The sequence below is a fragment of the Pelodiscus sinensis genome, chromosome 4, assembly GCF_049634645.1.
Source record: "Pelodiscus sinensis isolate JC-2024 chromosome 4, ASM4963464v1, whole genome shotgun sequence".
Classification (NCBI taxonomy): domain Eukaryota; kingdom Metazoa; phylum Chordata; order Testudines; family Trionychidae; genus Pelodiscus; species Pelodiscus sinensis.
Genome location: NC_134714.1, coordinates 102,390,338 through 102,416,975, shown reverse-complemented (window position 1 = coordinate 102,416,975; position 26,638 = coordinate 102,390,338). Strand labels below are relative to the sequence as shown.

At 44.0% G+C, this 26,638-nt stretch overlaps 1 protein-coding gene across 5 annotated transcripts in view; it reads left to right on the top strand.

The window, feature by feature from the left end:
• The first annotated feature begins 2,181 nt into the window (after nucleotides 1-2,181).
• PARVA (parvin alpha) overlaps nucleotides 2,182-26,638 on the top strand; it is a 256,682-nt gene continuing 232,225 nt past the window's right edge. Inside the window, exon 1 of one of the 5 annotated variants that reach the window (XM_075927862.1) lies at nucleotides 2,182-2,520. In XM_075927862.1, coding sequence (XP_075783977.1) covers nucleotides 2,382-2,520 — 139 coding nt within the window. In that variant the 5' untranslated portion in view covers nucleotides 2,182-2,381. The remainder of the gene's footprint in view (nucleotides 2,521-26,638) is intronic. The other 4 variants (XM_075927860.1, XM_075927859.1, XM_075927863.1 and 1 more) reach the window with 4 other exon arrangements.

Here is a 26,638-nt window from a genome sequence, read left to right as displayed (position 1 = left end):
AGAACTTAAATGGGAAATTGCTGAGCTATTATCTGTGGTTTGTAACCTATCCTTTAAATCGGCTAATGACTGGAAGGTAGCCAACGTGACACCAATATTTAAAAAGGGCACTAGAGGTGATCCTGGCAATTACAGACCGGTAAGTCTAACTTCAGTACCGGGCAAATTAGTCGGAACAATAGTAAAGAATAAAATTGTGAAGCATGTAGAAGAACATAATTTGTTGGACAAAAGTCAACATGGTTTCTATAAAGGGAAATCCTGTCTTACTAATCTGTTAGGGTATGTCTACACTACCCCGCTAGTTCGAACTAGCGGGGCAATGTAGGCATACCGCACTTGCAAATGAAGCCCGGGATTTGAATTTCCCGGGCTTCATTTGCATAAGCGGGGAGCCGCCATTTTTAAAACCCCGCTGGTTCGAACCCCGTGCAGCGCGGCTACACGGGGCACCAACTAGGTAGTTCGAACTAGGCTTCCTATATGAGGAGAGGTTAAAGCGACTGGGACTTTTCAGTTTAGAAAAGAGGAGACTGAGGGGGGATATGATAGAGGTCTATAAAATCATGAGTGGTGTGGAGAGGGCTGATAAAGAAAAGTTATTTATTAGTTCCCATAATATAAGGACTAGAGGACACCAAATTAAATTAATGGTTAGCAATTTTAAAACTAATAAAAGAAAGTTCTTCTTCACACAGCGTGTTGTCAACCTGTGGAACTCCTTGCCAGAGGAGGCTGTGAAGGCTAGGACTATAATAGTTTAAAGAGAAGCTGGATAAATTCATGGAGGTTAGGTCCATAAAAGGCTATTAGCCAGGGGATAAAATGGTGTCCTTGGCCTCTGGTTTTCAGAGGCTGGAGAGGGATGGCAGGAGACAAATCGCTTGATCATTGTCTTCGGTCCACCCTCTCTGGGGCACCTGGTGCTGGCCACTGTCAGTAGACAGGATACTGGGCTAGATGGACCTTTGGTCTGACCCAGTACGGCTGTTCTTTTGTTATGTTCTTATGAGAGTCCCAGAGCACACCAGCGGCAACTGCTCAGGCAGTGTGCGCCTTGCTCCTCCGCTCCCCACAGCAGCATGCGCTGCCTGAGCAGTTGGTGCTGGAGCAGTCCCAGATTCCCACTCCTTCACCTTCCATGAGACAGGAAGGCGGCAGGGGAACGAAGTCCCGAGGGCATGATGGACCTGCATTTTAGGTACCATGCCAGCTGTTTGGGGGGTGGAAAAGAAGAGCAGTCCAGGCACTTCCGGGACCTGGTGTGCAGCTGCAGAGCTCCCCCTAACGCTGCAGGAAGCCTGCGCTACCTCGTTGTCAAGCCTCGCGATTGACTGGTCGGTGACCACAGGTGTATTATTAACCCAAATCCCAATGCAGTATAAGAATAACTAGGCTGGATTAGAATCCTGAGCTGTATTTTAGGAGCATCTGATACACCTTTTGAATGGGGGAAACAGAGGATGTCAAGGTGGCTTTTAACTAGCTTTTTGTGGCCACCAGGCATTGGGCCATCTGACTACCGGCCCAAGCCCTAATGTTAAATTTGATGGCTATTTTAATGTATGTCAGCTACCAATGAACTCAAGGGCCACAGTAGAACTGCAGCCTGTGTACTTGTGTTGGCTGGAAAAGGAATAAAGCTGCTCTCACTTTCCTCAGTCCACCTGCCTAGGGCCAAGGCCCGATCTTTCTCTGAAGGATCAGAATCTGCATTACTCCCTCCCCCCCATTGTCACAAATGTGTTATTGTATTTATAAAGTGCCAAAACTCTTTACAAAGAAGTGAAGGTAAGTCCCCTCCTGGGGACAAGCCTACAGGGCCACGTGTGTGTTTACAGGCTGGAGCTGCTTGCAGCCTTCAGGAAATGGAATTTGATTTTCTCCACTTTCTGACACATACCTTAAACTTCATTTCAGAGCTGACGGGGAGACCTAGCAGTTATACTTACAAAAGACTGAGGAGCCAAGGGTGCAGGGGCAGGAGATAATGCTTTGGCCTGAATAACTGGTTTCCGACAAAACAGAACTAATAACCATGCAAACCACGGCAAGAAGGTCTCCGTGAGCTTTGCTCGGAATCCGCCAGTGAAATAATTGATACTGGGCTGGCCGGGACGGGCCGCTCTTAACGTCCATGCACCTGGCAGGATGCACCCGCCGGGCGGGCAGAGCCCAGGGTCCCCCAGCGGCGGGGCAGGAAGGGCTGGCGGCGGGCAGGGCTGCGAGCGGGGAGCCCGGCGCGGCGGGAGGGGGCGGGAAGGAGAGAGCGGGAGCGGCTGGACACGCTTGGGATAATTCCGCTTCCGTCCGGAGCAGGAGCAGCCTCTCGCTCCAGCTGCTCCCAGCCGCCTCCCCCAGCCCGCAGCCCCGGCAGCGACATGGCAGCCTCGCCCCAGAAGTCGCCCCCCGCCCCCAAGTCGCCCCCCACCCCCAAGTCGCCCCCCTCGCGGAAGAAGGATGACTCCTTCCTGGGCAAGCTCGGAGGGACCCTGGCCCGCAGGAAAAAAGCCAAAGAAGGTAAAAGGGGGGCACTACCAGCCCCCCATCGGAGCAGGAGCCCGCTGAGCGGGGTGGGTGCGGCCGGGCTGCGTCGCGCTTTCCCGGGAGCCCTGCGGGAAGCGGAGTCGGCTCCTCCGGGCTCGTCCCGCCGCGCTCGGCCTTGCCCCGCGCGTCGGCTCCTTAGCTAGTGGCAGCCTCTGGCGGGCCGGTTAACCCTCGTACTCGGGCTGAGGAGAAGGGCTTGTTCTGGATGCAGACTCTTGCGGTGCAGGGCCTCTGCGCACGCCCCTCGGCGGCATGTCTTCCCCCAGTGGCTAGAAAGCACCGAGCGCCCTGACCGCGTCCCAGTTCATGTTCCCTGGGAATGTGCAGTTGGCAGCTGGCCACGAGAAGCCGACAGGGCGACTTGTGTGTTTACATGCCGGGGCTGCTTGCCGCCTTCCGGGAATGGAATTTGACTTTGTAGAGGTTTTGAAATGTACCTTAAGCTTCATTTTTAATTTAATCTTAGAGCTGATTGCAGGATCTAGCAGTCTGCAGAAGAGTGAGGGGGGATTTGATAGCAGCCTTCAACTTCCTGAAGGGAGGTTCCAAAGAGGATGGAGAGAGGCTGTTCATAGTAGTGACAGATGGTAGAACAAGGAGCAATGGGCTCAAGTTGCCTTGGGGGAGGTGTAGGTTGGATATTAGAAAATGCTATTTCCCTAGGAGGGTTGTGAAGCACTGGAATGGGTTACAAAGGGAGGGGGTGGAATCTCCATCCCTAGCAGTGTTTAAGTCTTGGCTTGACAAAGCCCAGGCTGGGATGGTTTAGTTGGGTTGGTCCTGCTTTGAGCAGGGGTTGGACTCAATGACTCCTGAGGTCTCTTCCAGCCCTAGAATTCTATGATTCCATGCTTACAAAAAAATAAGAGGGGGGGGGGGGGGAGAGTGTGTACACAATGTATTTGGGTTGAATAACTACTTTTCTACAAAACTGAAGTAAAAGCCATGAAAATAATGGCAAGAACTTTTCCTACTGAGCTTTGTTAAAATTACTCTAATGAAATTTATAACTGGCTGGTCAGGAGATGCACATATTAAAGACCTAGGCGCAAAGAGGATTGTTTTCCAGGAAATTAGGACCAAATTTAGGTGGAGCAAGGGAAGATGTTGTAACACTTAAGAAATTATGCCATTTCATTAACACAGATGAAGTAACATACACATAATGGGTCTGAATCATCTATATGGCAACATTCTGCTATGCCACCAGTGTGAAATGGCCCTAAAACAGGCTTAATGACTGGAGGTAGTATACTTTCAATGCTCATTTGTCCAGTTTATGCAGTTATCCAGATTATTAAACTCTTCTCACTGTAGTTTTTGTATCAACTCTGATGTAAGGGTGATCCTGCTGTGGCTTTGAGTTCATTTTGCTTGAGGAAAAGGTGCATTGACAGGTTGCCCGCCACACCAAACCTCTGTTTGTGGTTTTGTTTCTTTAGCAGCCTGGCATAAACTGGAGCAGACCTTAGGCATATCTAACTTGTTGTATGTCCCCAGCAGAAATAGTGCAAAGGTGAATTTTGAGCATCCATGCATTGAACTGTGCTCTGTGCAGATCAGCCACAAACCGGAATCTGGATCCGTATATTTTAACTGTAGCTTTTAACACTAACGAGAAAAAAAAAAGCAAACTCAACACTAAGCATGATCACACACTCCTTGACTTGTCCTATTATGGCAACACAGATTATATACTGTTGCATGTTCATCTGAGAGATTGGTGGAGTATTGAAGCATAATAGGAGGTATAAAAAGAAACATTATACTTAGAATTTCATTGTTTCTCTTGTTTTATTTTAAAATGATGCAATACATTTATTTTTCTCACTTATTAAAAATTCTTTAAAGAAATGTGTGAAATTAAAGAACACATATATTTGCAGTATATATTGTACACAGGAATCATTCTTACTACAGTGGGGATTTTTTTAGTTTGAATAATATTTTTCACTGTTCACAGCTTTACAAATGGTTTCATTTGACATACTGCACTTGCTAAGCGTGTTTGATGACATTGTATTGAGGTCAAAGTAACAGCCCTGTCTGGGTTGATTTAGTTGGGATTGGTCCTGCTTTGGGCAGGGGCCTGGACTTGATGACCTCCTGAGGTCTCTTCCAGCTCTATGATTCTATATTTTTCTGTTTTTAAAGGTTTTGTGTATAATAAGAGATTTTTTCTTAGTCTGTCACCCTCTTTCAAGTCACTCATGATTAGACTCTTTTAAAAAGGCCTATCTAGACCATTGAAAGAAGAGACCACCTTTTCCCCTGTCAGATTTTGTATGAGTCTGGTGTATTGATCAGGCGACTAGGAGTTGGGGCCTATTTGTGACTTCATTGAAGAGTCACTCTGGCCAACAACCACAAAAAGAACTCGGGTACCTACTTTCCCAACTTGAGATGCATAAGCCCAAAATTTAGGGCCCACTGACATCCGCAAACCCCCTGCTTGGCTGTGAACCTGGAATGTGGGAAAGTGGTGTTCAGTTTTGCCCTTTATGTGATGGGGAAAAGGATATAAAGAGGGGTCTCCATCCCACCTCCAATGAGTGTCATAACCACTGGGATATGGGATATTCTGATGCAAGTTGGTCTCTCTCTCCTATTGAAGCTGTTCTACTTTTGCTAAATAAATAGTCTTTGGACTTGGTGAACTAGAGAGACTCTGCTCTAACCACAAGGCCATAGAATCATTCTCATGCTTTCTTTCTGTTGGATAATGTGGAAATAGAAAATATTTCACCCTCTGTATATGACATGAACGTGATAGAAGTTTCCGGGGGTGCTGAGTTAGTCTGCACAGAAAAAAACAACAAATGGTCTGAGAGCACTTTATAGACTAACAAAACATGTAGATGGTATCATGAGCTTTCATGGGCACAGCCCACTTCTTCACATGACCAGAGTTTTGAGTCAAAGATGTGCAGACCCAAAATAAATAGGAGAGAAGAGAAGGGGAAGGGAAAAAAGGAGGGTGTGGGAGACAGGGAGCAGAGGGTATCGAAAATTCAGGAAGGTAAAGAGAGAATCAGTAAGTATCTGAAGACTGGGTTGTTAAAACAAAGCAGATAAGAATCAAAGTCAATTGATAGTATCCTTCCTGACAGGAATTCACACAAAGAACTGTTTGCATCTTCATTGACTGTTGTTAGGCAGATAGTGTCCCAACCATCCTTCACCACGATTGAATATGATAGCCAGCTTCATTCCAAATACATATTTGAAATATATAGTGAACCCCTCCCCAACCCATTAGTGACAGGTTTATCATCTGTATCTATACAGTTGTGAAGATTCCTCTTGTTCTTGATGATAATTTTTATAATTCCTTATTTCTTTTAATCCTGGTGGTCACAGAGATTATAAATGGCCCACATTTTCTACTTTCTGACTTGTTACTTGCCATTAACCACAACTGCTTCCCTCCCTCCCTCATTTGTTATATATTGATTTGTAAGTGTTCTTAAACAATTGCTCATTTTCAGTTCTACTTTTCTGATGAGATTTTTATCACAATCAATTCTGCTTATAATTATTTTTAGCTAAATAATCAGACCCCCTTTACTTTTCTAAGTATATGTATTATTGCTACGACTATATTATGTTTGCACAAAACGAAATCAGGTTATAATCACTTGTATCTAAAGCATCACTTTTGTTTACTTGGTTAAGTCATCAGTCAAATTCTGGTTGGCTGACAGACTTCACTGGGCCCTGGGCAAGGTTTGGAGGCATCTGTGGGTCTCCGGATGGGGTGGGGCTGGAGGGTAGCCTCCCCAGCCAGCTTTTCAGCATCACCCAGCATGCACTGCCTCCAGCAGTGATTTAAAGGGCCCAAGATTCTGGCTGCTGGTGCCATTGCAGCTATGGCCAAGAGCCCTGAGCCTTTTTAAATTGCTGGGCCACAGGGCATTTACCCCTTCCCTCTCTTCCTACTCCTGCTCTCTAGTCGGCAGGCCTGGTCAAATTGAGTCTAATAGTGAAATGTGGTTTGTTTGATATTGTCTCCCGAACACTAAGAGCCAGGATTATCACATTTGCTATGCAGCTTTCTCTCATCATAACTTAAAAGCAAGGTCAGGGTTTGGTTGCGCCAGGAAAATGGGTGTTCCTGTAATGGGATTGAGTCTCATAAATTGGAAAGAGAGAGCTATGCTATATAATGACCACATGGGGGCAGCAGGGGATATGAGATGGAAAGTAGGGACAGTTATACTGCATAATGACCACAGGGGACTGCAAGGAGCCAGAGATGGAGACCAGGACAGTTATAATCCCATTGGGGCAACAGAGGGCGGGGGGAGAATGGGACAACTATCTATGATATATTTGAGAGAGTTTGTCTATTTGTGTGTCTGTCTTCCCCTGCTGTCCCCTCTAGAGCTGCAATGGCCATGGAGAGGCACTTCTCACCTGGTCTCAAATGACTGGGGTAGTCCTCCCTCCCCTGGACAGCCTGCATAATGAACTTCTCATCCACAACCCCATCCCAGAGCAATGACTTAAATGAAGAAAAACAAAAATTAACAGAGTTAAGGACCCGGGCAACAAATCTTCTGGTTATAAATAATACATCAATACATATCCAATGTGACTTCATAATTCTGCCATCAAAAAATGCTTTAATTCAGCCAGGATAATATTGAACACTCTTACAAATAATAACAATAAAGGCAATGTCCAAAATACCCCACAAAATGAAAGTCTAGTTGGCATTTAAAATGTCTATGTAGTGAAGAGTTAATGAAAAATAAACTAAGGAATCTTCTTGTGAAAGCAACAGTAAAATCTACATAGTTCTAAATTCAGCAAAATAACTTATTTAGGATACAGATTGCACCTCTATAAACCAGAACTCTCTGGTCCAGCAACATCCATCTTCTGAATGTTCCAGAATCAGTGTGTCTTGGTGCACTGCGAGGAGCAGGTGCACCTGGATCCCAGTGCTATGCAGGGATGAGGGAGGTGATGCATAGTTCTGCTGGGCTGCAGGTAAGGGGGGTGTATCAATTGGGAAGTCTATGGGAGGGTGAGATGGTAGGGATGGGGGGGGATAGCAGCAGGGTTTTCCCTGGCCTGGAAAAATCCCTCTTCCAGGACCAGTTCGGTCCTGAGTGTGCCAGACCAGGGAGGTCCAATCTGTACCAATATACAATTTATATGAATACAATATTTTGCATTTAATGGGCCTTTAAGGACTTGAAAGCTCTTTGCAAAGGTTGGTATTATTCCTGTTTTTACAGGTGGGAAAACTGAATGATCTTAAACAAGTTAAGTAACATCTCCAAAGCTACACGTTCAATGGCAGAGCAAGGAATAATTCACATTATTCAAAAGAAAGAAATACTATGAAGTATGAAGGCATGACCAAACTCAAGAGACTATCCGGAGATGCCCCCACCTAATAAAGCAAATTTCTGCTATGGTCAGATGAGCTATGAACAAATGTTAGATAGCAACAATAAGGAAATGTTTATTTGTAAAATATGTCACTGAAATAGTTTTTAAAATGATTTTACATCTCCTAAATTTGGGTGATAAGGAATGTAGATTGCTTTATATTTCCTCTTTTCCTATCACTTGGTCTTGTACTGTATTTTACTGGCAATTTTACTCATTGGTGACTTTTAAGGATGAATATCTAAATTCTGAATGTTGGGAGTAAAAATGTTGCTTCTTCAATAAAGTAATAAAAAGGCTACATTTTCTGTTTGTATCTAATGACATAAAAATCAAGTGCCTAGATCTGTGTACAATATATTATAAATTAATACGTTTATAAGTGAAATAATTAATTTTCACTTAATACAAGCAATAGTTTGATCCTGTCTAGTTTAGATTAATTGGAGTAGGATCACATCCTAAAATAAATATTTAAAGGTTTAATTCATCCCATATATGAAGCTGAAGCAGGTTCAATCATACAACTGAGGGATAAATACCATAGCTGGGCTATAAATCCCATTTTACCAGCAGTAATGCTTTTTACCAATTAGAAACACTTTCCTAAGCTCTTCAGTGTTCAAGACCACTTTCTAGCAAATCTGTAAGTAGTGGAAGAAGAGAACAAAATGATTCCTTCCTTTTTTATTTTCTGATGTATTCTATTATTATCTTATGAGACTTTCATGGTGAGTTCAATAAGGTCACATATGATTGTTCTTGAATATTCCTGGCCTGTGCTGATGGACTTAAACATTTCACACTTCATAATAGTCTATGTTAGTGGAGAATCTTAAGAATTGGACCCTGACACTGTCATAAATCTGTGATACATTCAGCAAGGCAGAGCAAAGTTCAAAATGGCTTAAATTGTCATAGGAGCAGATGCAGAACAGACAGTTTGGATGAAGAGAGCCATTACTGTTCAATGTACAGGCTCAGTCAAACTTTCAGTTGATATAAAATCAATTTTAAGTAATTTGGCCTCCCTTCCATCTAGGTTATTTTGTACTGATGGTGCAAGAGTTAGAATGAATTTTCCTGCAGCTTCCACTTTCATGACATTATCTCCTTCGTTTTCCCCTTTTTTAAATCTTGTTTTCACTTTGGTGCTAGGAGTCAGAGGAGCTTATATTTCTACTGACTTTTAAGGAAAGTTAATGATGTTAGCATATATGTTTTAGATTTTCCTATTGATAACATCTCCTAAATTCCCAGCCTTTAAGTTGATATCAGGTGGGATATGAGTGTAATGTAGTTAGAATTAAAAAAAAAAAATGATCACAAGCATGCAGTGTTGCGAGCTTTTCAGATATTTTACATTATCTGAAATGTGTGCATTTTTAATGAAAAGTCAGTAACTAAATTGCTGTCTCATATGGTTTATTGAAGGATAAATAATATATATATGTCCCATTGTGGAAGAAATTAATTCTTTAGAGTATAAATACATTTTTTTTTGAGACCTGAGTACTATTTTTTATGAACCCAGTTCTGTAATTCCTCTTCAAGTTAAATACGCATTTAGTACACACAAGTGGCAAGTCTATTTTCATGACTAAATATGATTTTGCATCAGCAAAAGTAGCAGAATCTGACTGAAATAAAGGGTGAATTGCTTAGATCCAGGGGCTGTGTCTCTTTAAGGCCCCAAACCAGTCACACACCATGCTCCAGTTGCTAGTTTGGTCAGCAAAAAGTTGCACAAGCAAATCCCCTTAGACCAGTAATCTCCAACCTTTTAAAGCATGAGATAACTTTTTAAATTTAAGTACAATCCACGATCTACCTCAAACTTGCCCTGCCCACTCCATCCTTTTCACCAGGCTGGGGCTGGACACTGCTTACCTAAGGGGCCCCTGGATGGTGGAGTAGTGGTGCTGATGTAATTACCACCAGGTGGATTTGAACCTGGGTCCTCTGGAGTTTAATATAGGATCCTCTACCCCTTTGAGCTATAAAGCCACTTGAGTTTCAGTCTATCCTGTGGAGGTCTCTTGCTCTTATCTGTTGCTGTGGTCTAGGTGCCACTGCAGGGAACAGTGAGCCACACTAGGGCTATGTCTACACAGCTTCCTTCTTCTGCAAAAGCCTATGCAAATGAAGCACAGATTAGCATATTGCCACACTTCATTTGCATAATTACTTAGGGGCCATTTTGTGCAAGAAGTTTTTGCGCAAGAGCCATTCTTCCTGAAAAAATGAGGAAGAATGGCTCTTGTGCAAAAGCTTCTTGTGCAAAACCAGCACCTAATTAATTATGCAAATGAAGTGCAACAATATGCTAATCTGCACTTCATTTGCATAGGCTTTTGTGGAAGAAGGAAGCTGTGTAGACATAGCCTAGGTGTATGGGTTACACTAAGGCAGGCTCAACCCTTCCGTGGCCCTGCACCACTCTCCAAAGCAGCCAGCAAACTCCTTCCATCTCAAGCTCTGTTGTGCCCCCTCCTCCATTCTGTGGAGATAGAATACAAGGTCGGAGGGGGGCACCCTGACATCAATGCCCCTCTTCTTCCTCCCCTCCTCTGCACAGCAAGCAGGAGGCTCCCCAGGAGGAGGGGCAGTTCCAAGGGAAAGGGCAGGAGATGAGCAGCAGTTGGGAGAGGGGTAGCTCAACTGCTGGCACTTGATAGCCTCTTGGCCAAACCAGTCAGGATCACTTGTCAGAGGCTCCAAGATCTACCAGTAAATCAGGATCTATTGGTTGATGACCACTGCTTACACACTCCAGCTTTATCTGTGCCAAAACCAGCACCACAACTTACACAGGCGAGGATTTATGAAAATCAATCTCACCAACTCCAAACAGGTTCTCCCAGTCCCAAAGGACCTACCACAGGACAATATATACTTCAGACTTTACCAAAGAGCATGCTGGGCCAATCCTTTAGAATCTGAAATCTAAAGGGTTATTAATAAAAGAAAGAAAAGGTTGAGAGTAGGCATGTTAAAGAGAATACATTACATACATCAAACACCAAGTTCTTGATGCAGGCTCTTAGCAGAGATGTAACCAACTGCTAGCTTAAAAGTCTCTGGAGTACATCCTCTGTGAGGATGGGTCAACAAATCCTCCATAGCAAGGATGCTTCTGAAGTTAAGAGCAGGATTGAAGACAAATATGGAGGAACCCTCAGGTTCCTTTTATAATCTTGCCCAGGCAGAGACAACTCCTTTGTTCACCTGAGTGATGGTACCTCCCAAACTGGAGCTGGCCACATGATCAAGTGACCTGTCCATGTCCCTTTAGGCAAGCTCCGACCTCCCACTGTGCCTGCTGGTCTGCAGGTTTCCAGCTGCGTTCCTCAGGTGTTTATTGGCAACCTTGAATGCCTTTGTCCATGCAGCATGGCTATTTAGCATAGCTATTCACTGAATAACCACTCCTCACAGTAGGTGATCTCCTAGCCAGAAAACATTTAAAATACAAGTACAGAGCCCATATTCATAATGTTACATATAAAAACTGTACAAGTAGAACCAGCAGAGCATAGGCTTTCATTAAACATCTCACTTGACCCACTTTTCACAGAATTTGGGGCAAACACACAGCAGTGGGTGCAGCTATAATCTGCATTATTTTATTAAAATCCACTAACGTGACACCACCGACCCCAGTAAATTTTGCAGAAATATGGATTGAGGTTTGTTCATCTCTGCTTTGTTCTTCATTTTAGGGAATAAGTAGGGATTCTAAGCAAGTTTAAATGGGTTTGTGGGTTTTTACTTTTACTCTTGGCTAATGGTAGATTTGAAATGGGATTCACACAGGGAATAGGAATATGTCTGTATCAAGACCTTATTTTATATGGGAGAGTAGGTAACATTTATGAATGAAACATCAGTATTTTGCCTGTAGGCCTTATTATATCAGAATTGCAGTATGCTTGTGCTTCAGAGGTCTGACAGTATATTTACCTCAGGATATTGAAGTTAATGTATAGCATTTAAAGTGCAGTATGTGATTATAACTTTCCCTGCATGCTATATTTATGCACATTCTCTTTTTTCCTGCTGTGGTCCTGGGTGTCAGGTAAAATATATTTAGTATCTCCTCTGAAAAATTAAATGGGTTAGAGCAGGTACAGTGGAGAATATAGTGAGTTGATTAAATAGCAGGCACAACAGAAAACAAGGAAGAAAGAAATGAAAAGATAGTACAACATGAGAATCTAGATTGCCCAACGCCTTAGAGTTATATCACTTTTGTTGTCCCTTTTCTCCTTTAGACCTTTCTGAGTATACAGTGAGCCCTCGCTACTTCGCGGTTCGACCATCGCGGATTCACGACTTCGCGGACTTTTTTCATTACATTATGTATATACGTGAATCCGCGATGGTCGAACCGCGAAGTAGCGAGGGCTCGCTGTATACATGTTAAATATACATGTCCCTACTTCGCGGATTTTCACCTATCGCGGTCGGGTTTGGAACCTATCTACCGCGATAAACGAGGGTTCACTGTATCTACGTATTTTGAAGAAAAGGAAATCCTACCTCGACAGATTTCACTCTGAGTTTCTCTCTGAAAATATGTATGTCTGTACCTTACCTATGCCCTTATTAAGGCAGCCAGTGGTGCAGCATCTGCTGGATGCCAGAGACTTGAACCTGACCAGGAAAGGTTAGTGGGATCACTAGTGGAGAAACACCTGCCTCCTGTCCTTTGAGATCTTACACTCACAATGTAGAGGAGAAGCAGATACAGGACTCTTGAGGGAAGTGTAAGTTGTGTTTGGGGATTTCTTGCTGTGTGCTGAGCTTGTGTTTGTGAGTGAGGGTTGGTGTGTGTTTGTTTTTTGTTGTTGTTGTTTTTTCCCCTGTGTTTGAGAGTGAGGCTTTTTTTTTTTCACTTCCCCTTTCCCTTCCCCATCTTCTTCATGGAGTGTGCGCTGTGAGTGGCAGGTGGAAACTATTGGCTTCTAATTAAAGTTTGAATTCTAGAAGCCTCTGCTGATTGGCTGAGCCTTGGTAGGGAGAGGGACTTTTAGGCAGTCCAGGGCTTTATAAAGCAGTGAGCAAGCGACCAAAGAGCTTGCGAATAGGTGAGTGCGAACAGGGAGTTTAGAGAGAGAGTTGGGAAGGGGGTGAGGTTCTCTTGCCTTTCTTTTTAAATCCTTTCTCCAGGACAGCAGGGATGAATGGTGATAGGGCTGCTGTTGTTACCTGCACAGCGTGTGCCGTGTTTGTCTTCCTCCCGGAAGAAAGAACGGATTTCAAGCTGGCAGCCATTTTGGAAGAAAAAATTTAGAGGACTGGAGGCCCAAGTGTCGACCCTACACTCGATCAGAGAGGATGAAGACTTTCTCGATAGAAGGCAGCATTTAATCCTTCAAGCACGGCAGGCGGAAGAGCCAGAGAGGGCAGTATGGGACCAGGAAGAGAACTGGCAGCATGTAACTTCTAGAAGGGAAAAAAGGCCAGCACGGGAATCCTCCAATGCTATAGAGGTAAGTAATCACTTTCAGGCTCTCTCCACAGGCTCTGCAGTAGTAAATGCTTTGGAAGAGACATCATAAGGAAGAAACTGCAAGGGAACACGATCTACTCGAAGGCATGGGATGCGTAGTCCTAGGGATGGGGGTTCCATGACCACCACTCCTAAAAGAAGACAACGGGTGGTGGTGGTCGGGGACTCCCTCCTAAGAGAGACTGAGCCATCCATCTGCCATCCGGACCTAGAATATCGAGAGGTGTGCTGCTTATGGGATGCTTGAATTCAGGATGTGACTGAGAGGCTTACCAAACTGATCAAACCTTTGGATTGCTACCCCTTCCTGCTTCTCCACGTGGGAACTAACGATACGGCCAAGAATGACCTTGAGTGGGTTACTGTGGATTATGTAGCGCTGGGAAGAAGGATCCAAGAATTTGGAATGCAAATGGTGTTCTCGTCCATCCTCCCTATTGAAGGGAAAGGACTGGGCTGGGATCGTCGAATTGAGGAAGTAAATGCGTGGTTGCGCAGGTGGTGTCGCACAGAGGGCTTCGGTTTCTTTGATCATGGGACTCTGTTCCGGGCACAAGGATTGTTAGGAAGAGATGGGATCCACCTAACCTAGAAAGGAAGGAGCATTTTTGCGGGCAGGCTTGCAAAACTAGTGAGGAGGGCTTTAAACTAGGTTCGTTGGGGGTCAGTGACCAAAACCCTGAGGGGAGTGGGAAAGTCGGACACTGGGAAGAAATGCAAAGAGGAACGAGCAAGAAAGGAGGACTCCTGATTTGAATGGAGAATATAGGGCGCTCAACTGGTTGTCTGAGATGTTTGTATACTAATGCGAGAAGCCTGGGCAACAAACAGGGAGAATTGGAGGCCCTGACCCAGTCAAAGAAATATGATTTAATTGGGATAACAGAGACTTGGTGGGATGACTCACATGACTGAAGCCCTGTCATGGAAGGGTATAGATTGTTCAGGAAGAACAGGCAGGGGAGAAAAGGAGGAGGAGTTGCACTATACGTAAGAGAGCACTATGATTGCTCTGAACTCCAGTATATAGAGGGAGAAAAACCTGTTGAGAGCCTATGGGTTCAGTTTAGAGGTGCAAACAACAGCAGCGATGTTGTGGTAGGTGTCTACTATAGGCCACCAAATCAGGTGGATGAGGTAGATAAGGCTTTCTTCGGACAACTGAGAGAAACTTCCAGATTGCAGGCCCTAGTTCTTGTGGGGGACTTTAATCACATGATGGGCAGAATCCCTTGGGATGCTAACATGAAGGGGAAAGGAGTCCAGGACAGCTGGCAGTATTTTAAAGAAGCCTTATTGAAGGCACAGAAAGAAACCATCCCGATGTGTAGCAAGAGAGGCAAACATGGTAGGAGACCGGACTGGCTTACAGGAGAAATCCTTGGTGAACTTAAGCACAAAATGGAAGCTTACAAAAAGGGGAAACTTGGACAAATGACCAGGGAGGGATTTAAATGTATAGCTCGAGAATGCCGGGGGGTTATCAAGAAGGTGAAATTGCAATTGGAATTGCGATTGGCAAAGGATGTGGAGGATAACAAGAAAGGTTTCTACAGGCATGTTAACAAGAAGAAGGTGATCAGAGAGGGTGTGGGGCCCCTACTGGATGAAGGAGGTCACCTAGTGACAGATGATGTGGAGAAAGCTGAAGTACTCGATGCTTTCCTTGCCTCTGTATTCACGGACAAGGTCGGCTCCCGGACTAATGTGCTAAGTGACGCAAGATGGAATGAAGATGAGCAGCCGTTGGTAGGTAACGAACAGGTTAGAAATTATTTAGAAAAGCTAAACGTACACAAATCCATGGGTCCGGACTTAATGCATCCGAGGTTACTGAGGGAGTTGGCAAATGTCAGTGAGGAGACTTTGGCCATTATATTTGAAAAATCATGGAGATCGGGAGAGATCCTGGATGTTTGGAAAAAGGCAAATGTAGTGCCCATCTTAAAAAAAGGAAGAAGGATAATCCAGGGAACTATAGGCTGGTCAGTCTTACCTCGGTTCCTGGAAAAATCATGGAAGGGATCCTTAAGGAATCCATTTTGAGGCACTTGGAAGAGAGGAAAGTGATTAGGAATAGTCAGCATGGATTCACAAAGGGCAAGTCATGCCTGACCAATCTGATTAGCTTCTATGATGAGGTAAATGGCTCTGTGGACGTGGGAAAGTCAGTGGATGTAATATACCTTGACTTTAGCAAGGCTTTTGATACGGTCTCCCACAATATTCTTGCCAGCAAGTTAAGGGAATGTGGAGTGGATAAATGGACGGTAAGATTGATAGAAAGCTAGCTAGAAGGCTGGGCCCAGCGGGTAGTGATCAACAGCTTGGTCTCAGGATGGCAGTCGGTTTCTAGCGGAGTGCCCCAAGGTTCAGTTCTTGGACCGGTTTCGTTCAATATCTTTATTAATGACCTGGATGAGGGGATGGATTGCACCCTCAGAAAGTTTGCAGATGATACTAAGCTAGGGGGAGAGGTAGATAGGGTCCAGAGTGACTTAGACAAATTGGAGGATTGGGCCACAAGAAATCTGATGAGGTTCAACAAGGACAAGTGCAGAGTCCTGCACTTGGAACGGAAGAATCCCAAGTAGTGTTACAGGCTGGGGACCAACCAGCTAAGTAGTAGTTCTGCAGAAAAGGACCTGGGGGTTACTGTGGATGAGAAGCTAGATATGAGTCAACAGTGTGCCCTTGTAGCCAAGAAGGCTAATGGCATATGAGGTTGCATTAAGAGGAGCACTGCCAGCAGATCCAGAGATGTCATTATTTCCCTTTATTCGGCTCTGATGAAGCCACATCTGGAGTACTGTGTCCAGTTCTGGACCCCCCACTACAAAAAGGATGTGGACACATTGGAGACGGTCTAGTGGAGGGCAACCCAAATGATTAGGGGCATGGAGCACATGACCTATGAGGAGAGGCTGAGGGAGTTGGGTCTTTTTAGTCTGCAGAAGTGAAGAGTGAGGGGGGATTCGATAGCAGCCTTCAACTTCCTGAAGGGAGGTTCTAAAGAGGATGGAGAGAGGCTGTTCTCAGTAGTGACAGATTGCAGAACAAGGAGAAATGGTCTCAAGTTGTGGTGGGAGAGGTCCAGGTTGGATATTAGGAAAAACCATTTCACTAGGAGAGTGGTAAATCACTGGAATGGGTTACCTAGTGAAGTAGTGGAGTCTTCATCCCTAGAGGTGTTTATGTCTCAGCTTGACAAAGCCCTGGCTGGGTTGATTTAGTTGGGATTGGTCCTGCCTAGAGCAGGGGGCTGGATTTGATGACCTTCTGAGGTCTTTTCCAGCTCTATGAGTCTATGAATGTACATGGTCTAGCTCATAATCCATAGTCCTAAAGTCAAGAGGACCGCTGCCTCCATTGTGATGGATGTGGGTAGGGGTCAAATTCTGGTACAAGAGATTTGCCCTGTGGATTGTGCTTAGAATACAAGCTGGTCAGAAGTCTCTGTATTCAACACTACCAGTGCAATTTGAAAAGAACAGACTTGAAAATCACTGGCCAGAATAATTCACTTACTTCCTTATCATTGCCACTCATCATCAAACCATCCCTGCCTCTCTTATTGGGGGAGAATCAACCAGTGGAAGTATATTCTTCTTGTAAGGGCAATATCAGGCATATGACCGGTGCATGGAGCCGCTTTAGGATTTAGGATTAAGACATGCTTGTGGGATACATGAGCTGCCTTTTCAAACAGAATGTGATTTCACTGTGCCCTGTTAGTAGCTATTTACTTATTTTTGTCTGATTTACCTTTTAATTCAGAGTATATTTTTCCTACTTTGAATTGTTTTGCATAAGGTCCTGTATAATCCTTCTCAATGTCTCAATGAGTCTCTCTTGTGGAAAAGAGTTCCTTGGATCTTTGTACTTGAATTTTCAATGGAAATTGGCATGCAGGCTTATTGCCACTAAATTTGTTTTAGAAACGAATCAGTCCCAGATTAGATGGACAATTTGTTTGCTGCAAAAATGTCCTTTTGTCACATTTTTTTAAAACCTGAAATAAAGTCTTCATTTTCTGTTCTTATTGGTTCCAGAACAGAGTAATACAGGCAGTCCCCGAGTTACGCGGATCCGACTTATGTCGGATCCGCAGTTACGAACAGGGCTTTTCTCGCCCCGGAAGACTGGAGCGGCGGGACACCCAGATGCACTGCAGTCCCGCCGCCCCCGTCCTCCGGGGCGAGAAAAGCTGCTCCACGTCTCCCTGGTCTGCTGGGGGGGAACCCTCCCCCCCGCAGACCAAGGAGATGTGGAGCAAAGCCGCGGATCACGCCAGCTGCGGGACAGCCCAGGCGCGCCTGGGCTGTCCCGCTGCGGGCGTGCTCCAAGGCTTTGCTCCCCGTCTCCCTGGTCAGCAGACCAGGGAGACGGAGCAAAGCCGTGGAGGACGCGGGCGGTCCCGCCACCCGCGTCTCCCTGGTCTGCTGGGGGGGGGGGGTGCAGCTAGTGCCCCCCCTTCCCTCCCCTCCCCTCCCAGCAGACCAGGCTTTTCTTGCCTACGCCTGGGGTAGAGCAGCTGGGGCGCTGCCGGGTTGGTCCCGCAGCGCCGCTCCTCGGCGCTACTGTGCCAACCCGGCAGCACCCCAGGTGCTCTGCCCCAGGCGTCCTGATTCAGCCGCTGCTGAAACTGACCAGGGGCTGACTACAGGAAGCCCGAGGCAGAGTTGCTCTGCCCCGGGCTTCCTGGAATCAGCCGCTGACCAGTTTCAGCAGCAGCTGACTTGGGGACGCCTGGGGTTCTTAAATTTACTACTCTTCTGTGGGCTGCAGTACATTGGTCTCATGTCAGATTTGGATTTTCTGGTGTTGGAGACCTGTGATATACAGAAGATAAGCTGCCCTAGATGAATGGGTGGTTTCTTTTGGTCTCAAACTATAGAACTCTGCCAAAAAGTAAATTTATCTGGAAATGTTGGCACATTTTTAAGAATAAAGAGTGTTGATAAGTTCTCTCTTCTATATAATGTATAAATAACTTTAATTCCATAAGTGTTCCTCTAAAGAACATTGAAATTTGTTATGAAAATAGCTCTCATTGAGGTATACAGCCTTGACAAAACAGGGTATGTCCATATTTTTACACAATGGTTAAAATGATTATTTTTATACAGATTAAGCATAACACAAAATAATAGTGAACATTTGCCATTGTAGACAACCCACTTATTGGGTTGTCTACAATGGCAAAATGAATTTCATTGTTAATGACCTCACTCTGAACTTCCACTATGGAAGGCAGTGTCTTGGTGGAAAGTGAAATTAATAATATACATATCTAACTACATTATTAATATCTGATAAATGTCAATAGAGAGACATAGACCTCTCCAAATTGAATACAGATATTGACCTCTGGAAGTAGGGCTTAACACTCAAAGTCCATATATCTTAGGGAAAACATGCAGGTGTCTTCCCATTGCCAGGCAAGTGGACGATGTTTAGAAGTCACCGAATCTGTCTAATTATGCCAATGGAAAACTGAAGCAGTCTGCAGAGCTATGTAGCTTGTCCAAATAACCCAGTCACTGATAGCTCAGCACTCACGTCCAAAAGTCCCACTGCCCTGGTTAGCCTAATGAACAGGATTCATGACTACAGGCAGCCAAGAGAGCATGTATGTGTATTAGGGCTGCTTCAGCCTGGCTGGGCCCACTGCACTGAGTAGAAGGTGGGGAGCACTCACACATGACCAGGCTGGAGCAGTCCCCTGCCGGTGATGTGGTGGGCCTGGCCTGGCCAGAGAAGCACCCTGCCATGTTGTTGTGCTACCACACCAGGATTTTTACATCCCTAATGTGCATCAAGTTAGGATTTCTGAGACAGGAATGTCTAAATTGCTAATCCAGCTCTGAGCTGGAATAATGAGATTATTCGATGCTTCATTGAATTGGTCATGGAGTTACTTCGAGTACATGTAGTGCAGAAGGGGAGGGACATAGCGCTTTTGTATTTCTGCAGATGGCCTTTTTGGAGTTAGCCAAAATAGGCTTCCACACTGGGTAACAGGATGAATAGGTTGACAGGGCGAGAGTCCATTTTCCATGTATTTGTGTGTGTGTAAGAGAAGCATAAAACTTTGTCAGAGTACAGCTCTCTATGTGTTTTTCTTAAGTTTCCTGTCCAGCTGTAGAGTTATGTTTAACCCTAATGTTTTTTCTGGACCTAAGTCAGTAAGTAGTGGAATAAAGATTCAAAAGAGCACTAATGTCTAGGAGATCCTAGACTTTGATCAAGTGAGGCATAGCTGTCATTACTTAAGGGTGTTATTAATTAAAATCATGAAATTACAGGAGGTACACTTGCTATTAGGTAAAAAAAACACTTTTTGAGTGTAAAAATTATTGAAGTACAATACATTTCAGCATACCAGTTATCAGACTGCATGAATATGACAAATTAGGTGGCCAGAGAATCTTTTGATACAAGTAGTTCTATTTTTCTGTTCTCCACTTTTTAGGCTTCTCTTTGACAGCACTGCATCAGAAACTGTGTCAGGTACCATGCATCTGAATCATCCACATGAATTTTACCAGTGAGAATGATCATTTTTCTTTTTTGTGGCCAATAGGAATAGAAAGTATGATCCTTTCAGTGGGAAGAGAGGAAATTTTAAAGTAGCTCAGAAAAAAAGGGCAATTGCTATTTCAAAAGATCCAATTAAAATAGAATAAAGGAAATCTAAGTATGGCTCAGAACCAAAGCAATAGATTCAAACTCCCTTGGAGATTAGGTCAGATCCTTTTTATTCATATGACCCATATTTTAGAATGAGCGAAATAAAAATTGCTACTTTTTTTGGGAGGGTGATGTCTGAAATCAATCTGTCCCCTCCTTCTCTCACTCCCTTCCATCAGCAGGCCTGAGTTCAAGGCTAAAAAAAAGTAACCATTTGAATACTCTGTGCTATGCATTCAGATTCAGGAAGGAGCCTTCTGTGTTTTGAATGAGGAATGTGTAGCACAATGCTACATGTTTACGATACGCTAATGGGGTTTATAGGAGTCACATCCTACGACTGTTTTGTTGTAGTTTTGAGTGTGAATGGGAATCAGTGAAGCTATGGCAACTTACAGCAGCTAAGGATCTATCCAAAACTCTCTCAAGTTATCATTTTCTTCAATACTTCCCTAAAATTCATCAGATCTATGGATTGGCATGGAAAAAAAATGTCACATTGAAAGGGTTTCTTCCTCATTTTTTAATTTTCTGTCTTTTCTTACACAGCTTTGGGGCATAAATGCGTGTGTGTGTGTGTGTGCGCGTGCGCGCGCATGTGTGTGTGTTCCATCTGATTCCTTCACTTCATTCATCTGACAAAGTGAGCTGCTACTACTGAAAGCTTATGTCCTAATCAATGTGTTAGTCTTTAAGGTACTACCAGACTACTTGTTTTTGCTGCAGCAGACTAACATGAAGCTTTAAACATATTAAACATACATGAAATAGTTTATCATATAGCATCTGAATAAATGTCTTCATAGAGAGACTGTTTCTGGTGCATACTATACTGGATGTATACTGGGCTTTATAAACAAATTCCCTACAAGGATTGCGGGGTGCAGGTGCTTAGTAGGGCACAAGGTGGCTCCAGTAGCCAGATCACAAGGAAATTTGGGATGAATTGGAATAAGTCCCAGGAATGAGTTAACAGATATTGACCAAGAGTGTTTCTGAACAGAGGGCTGCATTTCTTTTTAATGCAGATCTGGCATTTTTTAATTTGGATTTGCTTTTAATGGGTGTTTTTTGGAAGTGAAGTACATCCAGTCCTAGAGTAAGTGATGCTGGTAAATTTGCACTGCATTTGACCCCAGGGATCCTCATATTTCATTGTTAAGGGGACTATTCATGTGTTCTATATAAAATATTATGAGTTGATCTGGTTCTTATGAATAAAAAGTGATTGCTAAATGTAAAAAAATATAATCTCAGTGGATACTGTAGAAACTACAGAGCAGAATTTGGCAGAATTAGAGTAGGACTGTAGAATGCATGTAATAGGTGTGTAATGCTCAGAAACAAACAGCTGTGAAAAAGACTAAAGCAGACTATAGTTCTGTTTTGATTAGCATTATTGTATGAGGATTAATTTTTTTCTTCCAAAAATTCAGATTTTGTAAAAATAGAATAAAACAGGCTGAGTGAGAAATTAGAATGGAATAATATGAACAAATTTAGCTGAAAGTATCATCTCAGGATTATTGGTTTAGCATGCCTTAGCTACAGTATCTTTTTTCCAATGTCTTTGAGAAATGAAATAGTTTCCTATTATCTCTACTCTAGAGAATTTTATTCTAGGCATCTTAATACACTTTAAAATGGGCAATGGGGTGGTAAGTGTTATTTCCATTTTACAAATGGAGAAACTGAGGCAGAAATAGATGCAGTGACCTGGCTTCCTTCTGACCTGAGGCATTGGGATAGCTAGGACTAGAACTTGTGTCTGACTCCCACCTGACTTCTTTTTAATGCTACCTGTCACTTTCATGCTTTTCACTTTTGAATGATCTGTTTTATTAGTTCCTTTTGCAGCAAGAGACACCAAACTAAATTAGCTTAACCTCCTAGATGCCTAATATAGTGGCTCTGCTCCATCTGATCCCACAATTCAAGTCCAAGCACTCCTGTTTGAGTAATAAATCCCAAGCAGATAAGGAAGTTTGTACCCATACAGGAAACTGAATTTAACTGTGTGTATTCATGAATTGTTTATTTTTTCATTAGAACTGGGCTGCTGCTTTTTTTCTCTTCTTGCATTCTTTTTCCTTGTGTGACTCCATCAGAAAGAAGAAAAAAGCATATGGTACTGTTTTGTGGTGGGCATTGTGCTGAATGAGAACTAAAGAACATTTCTTTGCTAAGTTGCTGTTTGCCTTGCACACTATCACAAAGCAGAATCAAGATGCTAATTTTTGTGATGACTTATTTAGTGAAGTTTAAAAGGGGATATTTTAATTGGTGATGATGGGGATTCTTTAATGTATGAAACTATTTTAATCATTTATTTGTGTAGCTATTTATTTAGAAATATGAAACAGTTCATATTTGTTCACCTTGAACATTTATTTTAAAAACCTATGCATAAGAAAGAAAAAGAAATATCAGCAATTGAGACTAAAAACAAAAAAACACATGCACTGCTTAGACTTTCTATATTCTCTGTAGATATATTTTGCTATATTCATTTTATCAAAAGTTACTGTTTGCAGTTAAAACAGTAACACAAAACCCTGAAATATGGGCCTAATCCTTTTGCCTTTTGCACAGACAGAACTCCCATTGACTTCAGAAGGAGGTTTGTGTAATAAAAAAGTGGTCTACTAACATTAAAATATACAGTGTCAGATCATCAGCTGGGGTAGGTGGGCACAGCTCAACTTAGTTAAATGCGACTAATGTCTTGTGCATGGTAGGTAAAACCAGATTACAGTGATGGTACTTTATTAATTAATATTGTCAAATTTAAAAAAATAATCTGGCATTTTTTGTGGTTGCTTAAAGTCTTATTAGCATAAAGTGTTTTGTGCTCAGGAACTGAAAATGTGCAAATATGTCTTCAAAAACATTTCACTGTTTTCATGAGAGAGTGAAGAAAATAGATGTAATCAAAAATTGGAATTAAATAGTTTGGCTAATTAATAGAACTGCAGATGCAGAATAGAAAATCTGTGGGTTGGACCTGGCTCTTAACTTAATGTTAACTTGCATTTAATTAGCCAGACCAGATGGAAGGTGGCTAAGCTTTACATGAAGGCTTGTGGGAAAAAGACATAATCTTCCATTTTGCCAAAGGAACTAATACCACAGATTAAAGCTTGGTGTTCTTTTCAGAATATAAAGCCACGGATGCAGTGTCTGACAGCAAGAAACAGCAAGGGCACTAGGAAAATAGCTTAAGCCCTAGATGCCTAATATAGTGGCTCTGTTTCATTTGATCCCACATTTCAAGTCCTAACACTCCTGTTTGTGTAATAAATCCCAAGAAGACAAGGATATTTGTGGATTTTGGTCTTGTATAAGTAAGTGGGGTCACTTCTGCAAAATTTGTGCTCATGGGGAAGGAAAGCATAAAGGATTCACTTCATTGCTAAGAAAGGACTCAATCCTGTAAATGCTAAGCCTCCTGGCTCAATTTAGCAAAGCACTTCATTCCATGCTTAATGATAAGTATGGGAGTAGGCAAGTCAGTGGAACTGTTGGTGTGCTTAAGTTCTGCTCTGGGCTGATCCAGCATGCACAGCACTTTCAGGCTTGAGCCATAAATATGCATCACATTAGAGCATGCAAATGGAATAAGAAGAGCAGAGTGGTAAGCATTTCAGCAAGGAATTGCACATGCTTAAAAAGAAAGGAAATTAAAGTATAAATAAAAATAATTGTAATGAGAATTAAGGAAAGTAGGTCATGGCTCTGATGTTTCCCTGAACATTCAGTCACTCATGGGGCTGCTTCGAGGGCTGCTTCTTATAGTCACTCAAGGCAGCCTGTGGAATATTCCTGGCCTGAAGCTGGGCTGCAGCAAAATTCAGGAACAGGTCTTTCTTCAGCCCCGCATGCTCTATTCTCTCCTCCCCCAGGCATCCCTCAGCCTCCACCTGCTGCTCTGCATGTTCCCCCCTCGCTTGTATATCCACCGGCCTGGCCTGCTATTGCTGTGCAATTTATAACCCTCTGGCAGCCCCCTGTCACACCAGTACTGCAGCGTGGTTAGAGTGATTTCCTGCTGCTCGCTCCACGGGGCTGCCAAGACATCACTGCGGCCTGTGTGTGTTTGTGTGTCTCCATGCACTGCTCCAGCTTCTGGGAGCAGCGCACAGACACACACATACACAATCACCCGCCTTGGGGGTAGCAGGCAGGCTGGAGGATGCTTGGGAGGAAGTGTGCAGCAGGCAGGCAGCAGTGCATGAAGACCTCCGCTGCCAAAGTGGGTGCGCTGGGTAAATGTGGCACCCTATTCCCCTCCCCTGCACCTTCTTACACAGGCTATTCCCTTCCAGAGCCTACACCTTCTCCCGACACCCTCTCCAGTCCCCAAACTCCCTCTCAGAGCCTGATCCCAGCACTTCCTCCAGCACCCCCAGCACCTGCCCCAGGCCGGAGCTTTCACCCAGCACCCAGACTCCTTCCCAGAGCCTGCTCTCAAATCCCAAACTACATCCTAGAACCTGCATCCCAGACCCCTTCCTGCCAAACTTCCCACTAGGGTTGCCAGATGGTTGAAACAAAAATACCAACACACCTGCCCCCAAAAAGGGAAAAAATTCTGTTGAAGGGAAAAAAAGGCTCCAAATAAGGCAAATAAAATAAAATAAAACAACATTAAAAGCATGTCCCCCTTTAAGAGTTTGTGCAGGGAAAGGAACAGCTTGTGAACAGGAACAGCTAACAGGGAGTGTGGAGAGGGAGTTCTCCAGGTAAAAGAGGAGTAAAAACGGGACCCTTATGGTAAGTGGCTGTCTGGAGTGTGTGTTTGTGTGTGGGGGAGTTATTTGCTGTGTGCTGAGCTTGTGTTTGTTTGTTTGTTTGTTTGAAGGAGCTTCTAAAAGGTTTGAAATCTAGAAGCCTCTGTTAATTGGCTGAGCCTCAGTCAGGGGGAGGGGCTACCAGAGCTACATAAGCCTGTGACTCAGCGAGCAGGGAGCTTGTGAACAGGAACAGCTAACAGGGAGTTTGGAGAGGGAGTTTAGAGGGGGAATTCAGAGGGCACTAGTGACTTCTGACCTTCTTTAAACATTACTCTTAGAATAATCTATATTCCAGAGGTTTAAAAAGAATCCCAGTTTGTACTTAAACGTATTCATTAGAAAAATGGAGATAGAAGCCCAGCAGCAGGGTGGGGGCTATCTTGTTTATTACGTCGAGTGTAACATGTGGGCGGGTGGCGTATGTGTGCACCCATTGCAAGGAGCTCCTGACCCTCAGAGACCAAGTTCGGGCTTTGGAGGCCAGGGTGGCTGAACTGTAGGAGCTAAGGGAGGTAGAGAGCTATGTTGATGAGACTTTCCGGGACACTGTAGTACTGTCCCACCTCCAGTCTGAGAGCCCCAGTGCTCTTAAGGAGGATGAAAGTCTCAAGGGAACAGAGCATTCAGTGGGAGCAGAGGGAAACCATCCCGTAGTTGGGACCCTCCTCCCAGAGGATGTTGCGGTATCCTCTCGCACTGAGGATAGTTCTGAGGCGGAGGGAATGCCAGCTAGGAAGAGGCAGGTGTTAGTTGTGGGTGATTCGATCATTAGAAACATAGATAGTTGGGTTTGTGATGACCGGGAGAACTGTATGGTCACTTGCCTGCCTGGTGCGAAGGTTGCGGATCTCTCGAGGCATTTAGCTAGACTTCTATGTAGTGCTGGGGAGGAGCTGGTGGTCGTGATACATGTAGGTACCAATGACGTAGGGAAGGATAGGAGAGATGTCTTGGAGGCCAAATTGAGGCTGCTAGGAAAGAGACTGAAATCCAGGACCTCTATGGTGGCATTCTCGGAAATGCTTCCAGATCCACACGCAGGGCTAGGTAGGCAGGCAGAGCTTCAGAGTCTCAATTCGTGGATGAGACGATGGTGTAGGGAAGAGGGGTTTGGATTTATTAGGAACTGGGGACACTTTTGGGAGAGGGGGAGCCTATACAGGAAGGATGGGCTCCACCTAAACCAGGGTGGAACCAGACTGCTGGCACTAAACATTAAAAAGGCCGTAGAGCAGTTTTTAAACTAAGAGATGGGGGAAAGCCGATTGGTGTGGAGATACACGTAAATTGGAGGGAGACTTCTCTTAGAGGAGAATCCGTTGATAGAGATTCTCTAAGCTGTAGTCAGAGAGAGAGGAGGGGAGAGGGCAAACCATGGGCCAGAGCAGACAAACAACCGCATACAAAGGAATCCAATGCATCAGGGAAGGGCAGACAAATAAGCAGTGGCAAATTTGTAAAGTGCTTGTACACAAATGCTAGGAGTCTGACTAATAAGATTGGTGAACTAGAGTACCTCGTATTAAATGAGGAGGTTGACATAATAGGAATCACTGAAACCTGGTGGAATGAGGAAAATCTGTGAGACACAATCATACCAGGATATAAAATATATCAAAAGGATAGAGCAGGCCGGGTGGGTGGCGGAGTGGCACTGTATGTGAAAGATAATGTAGAATCAAATGAA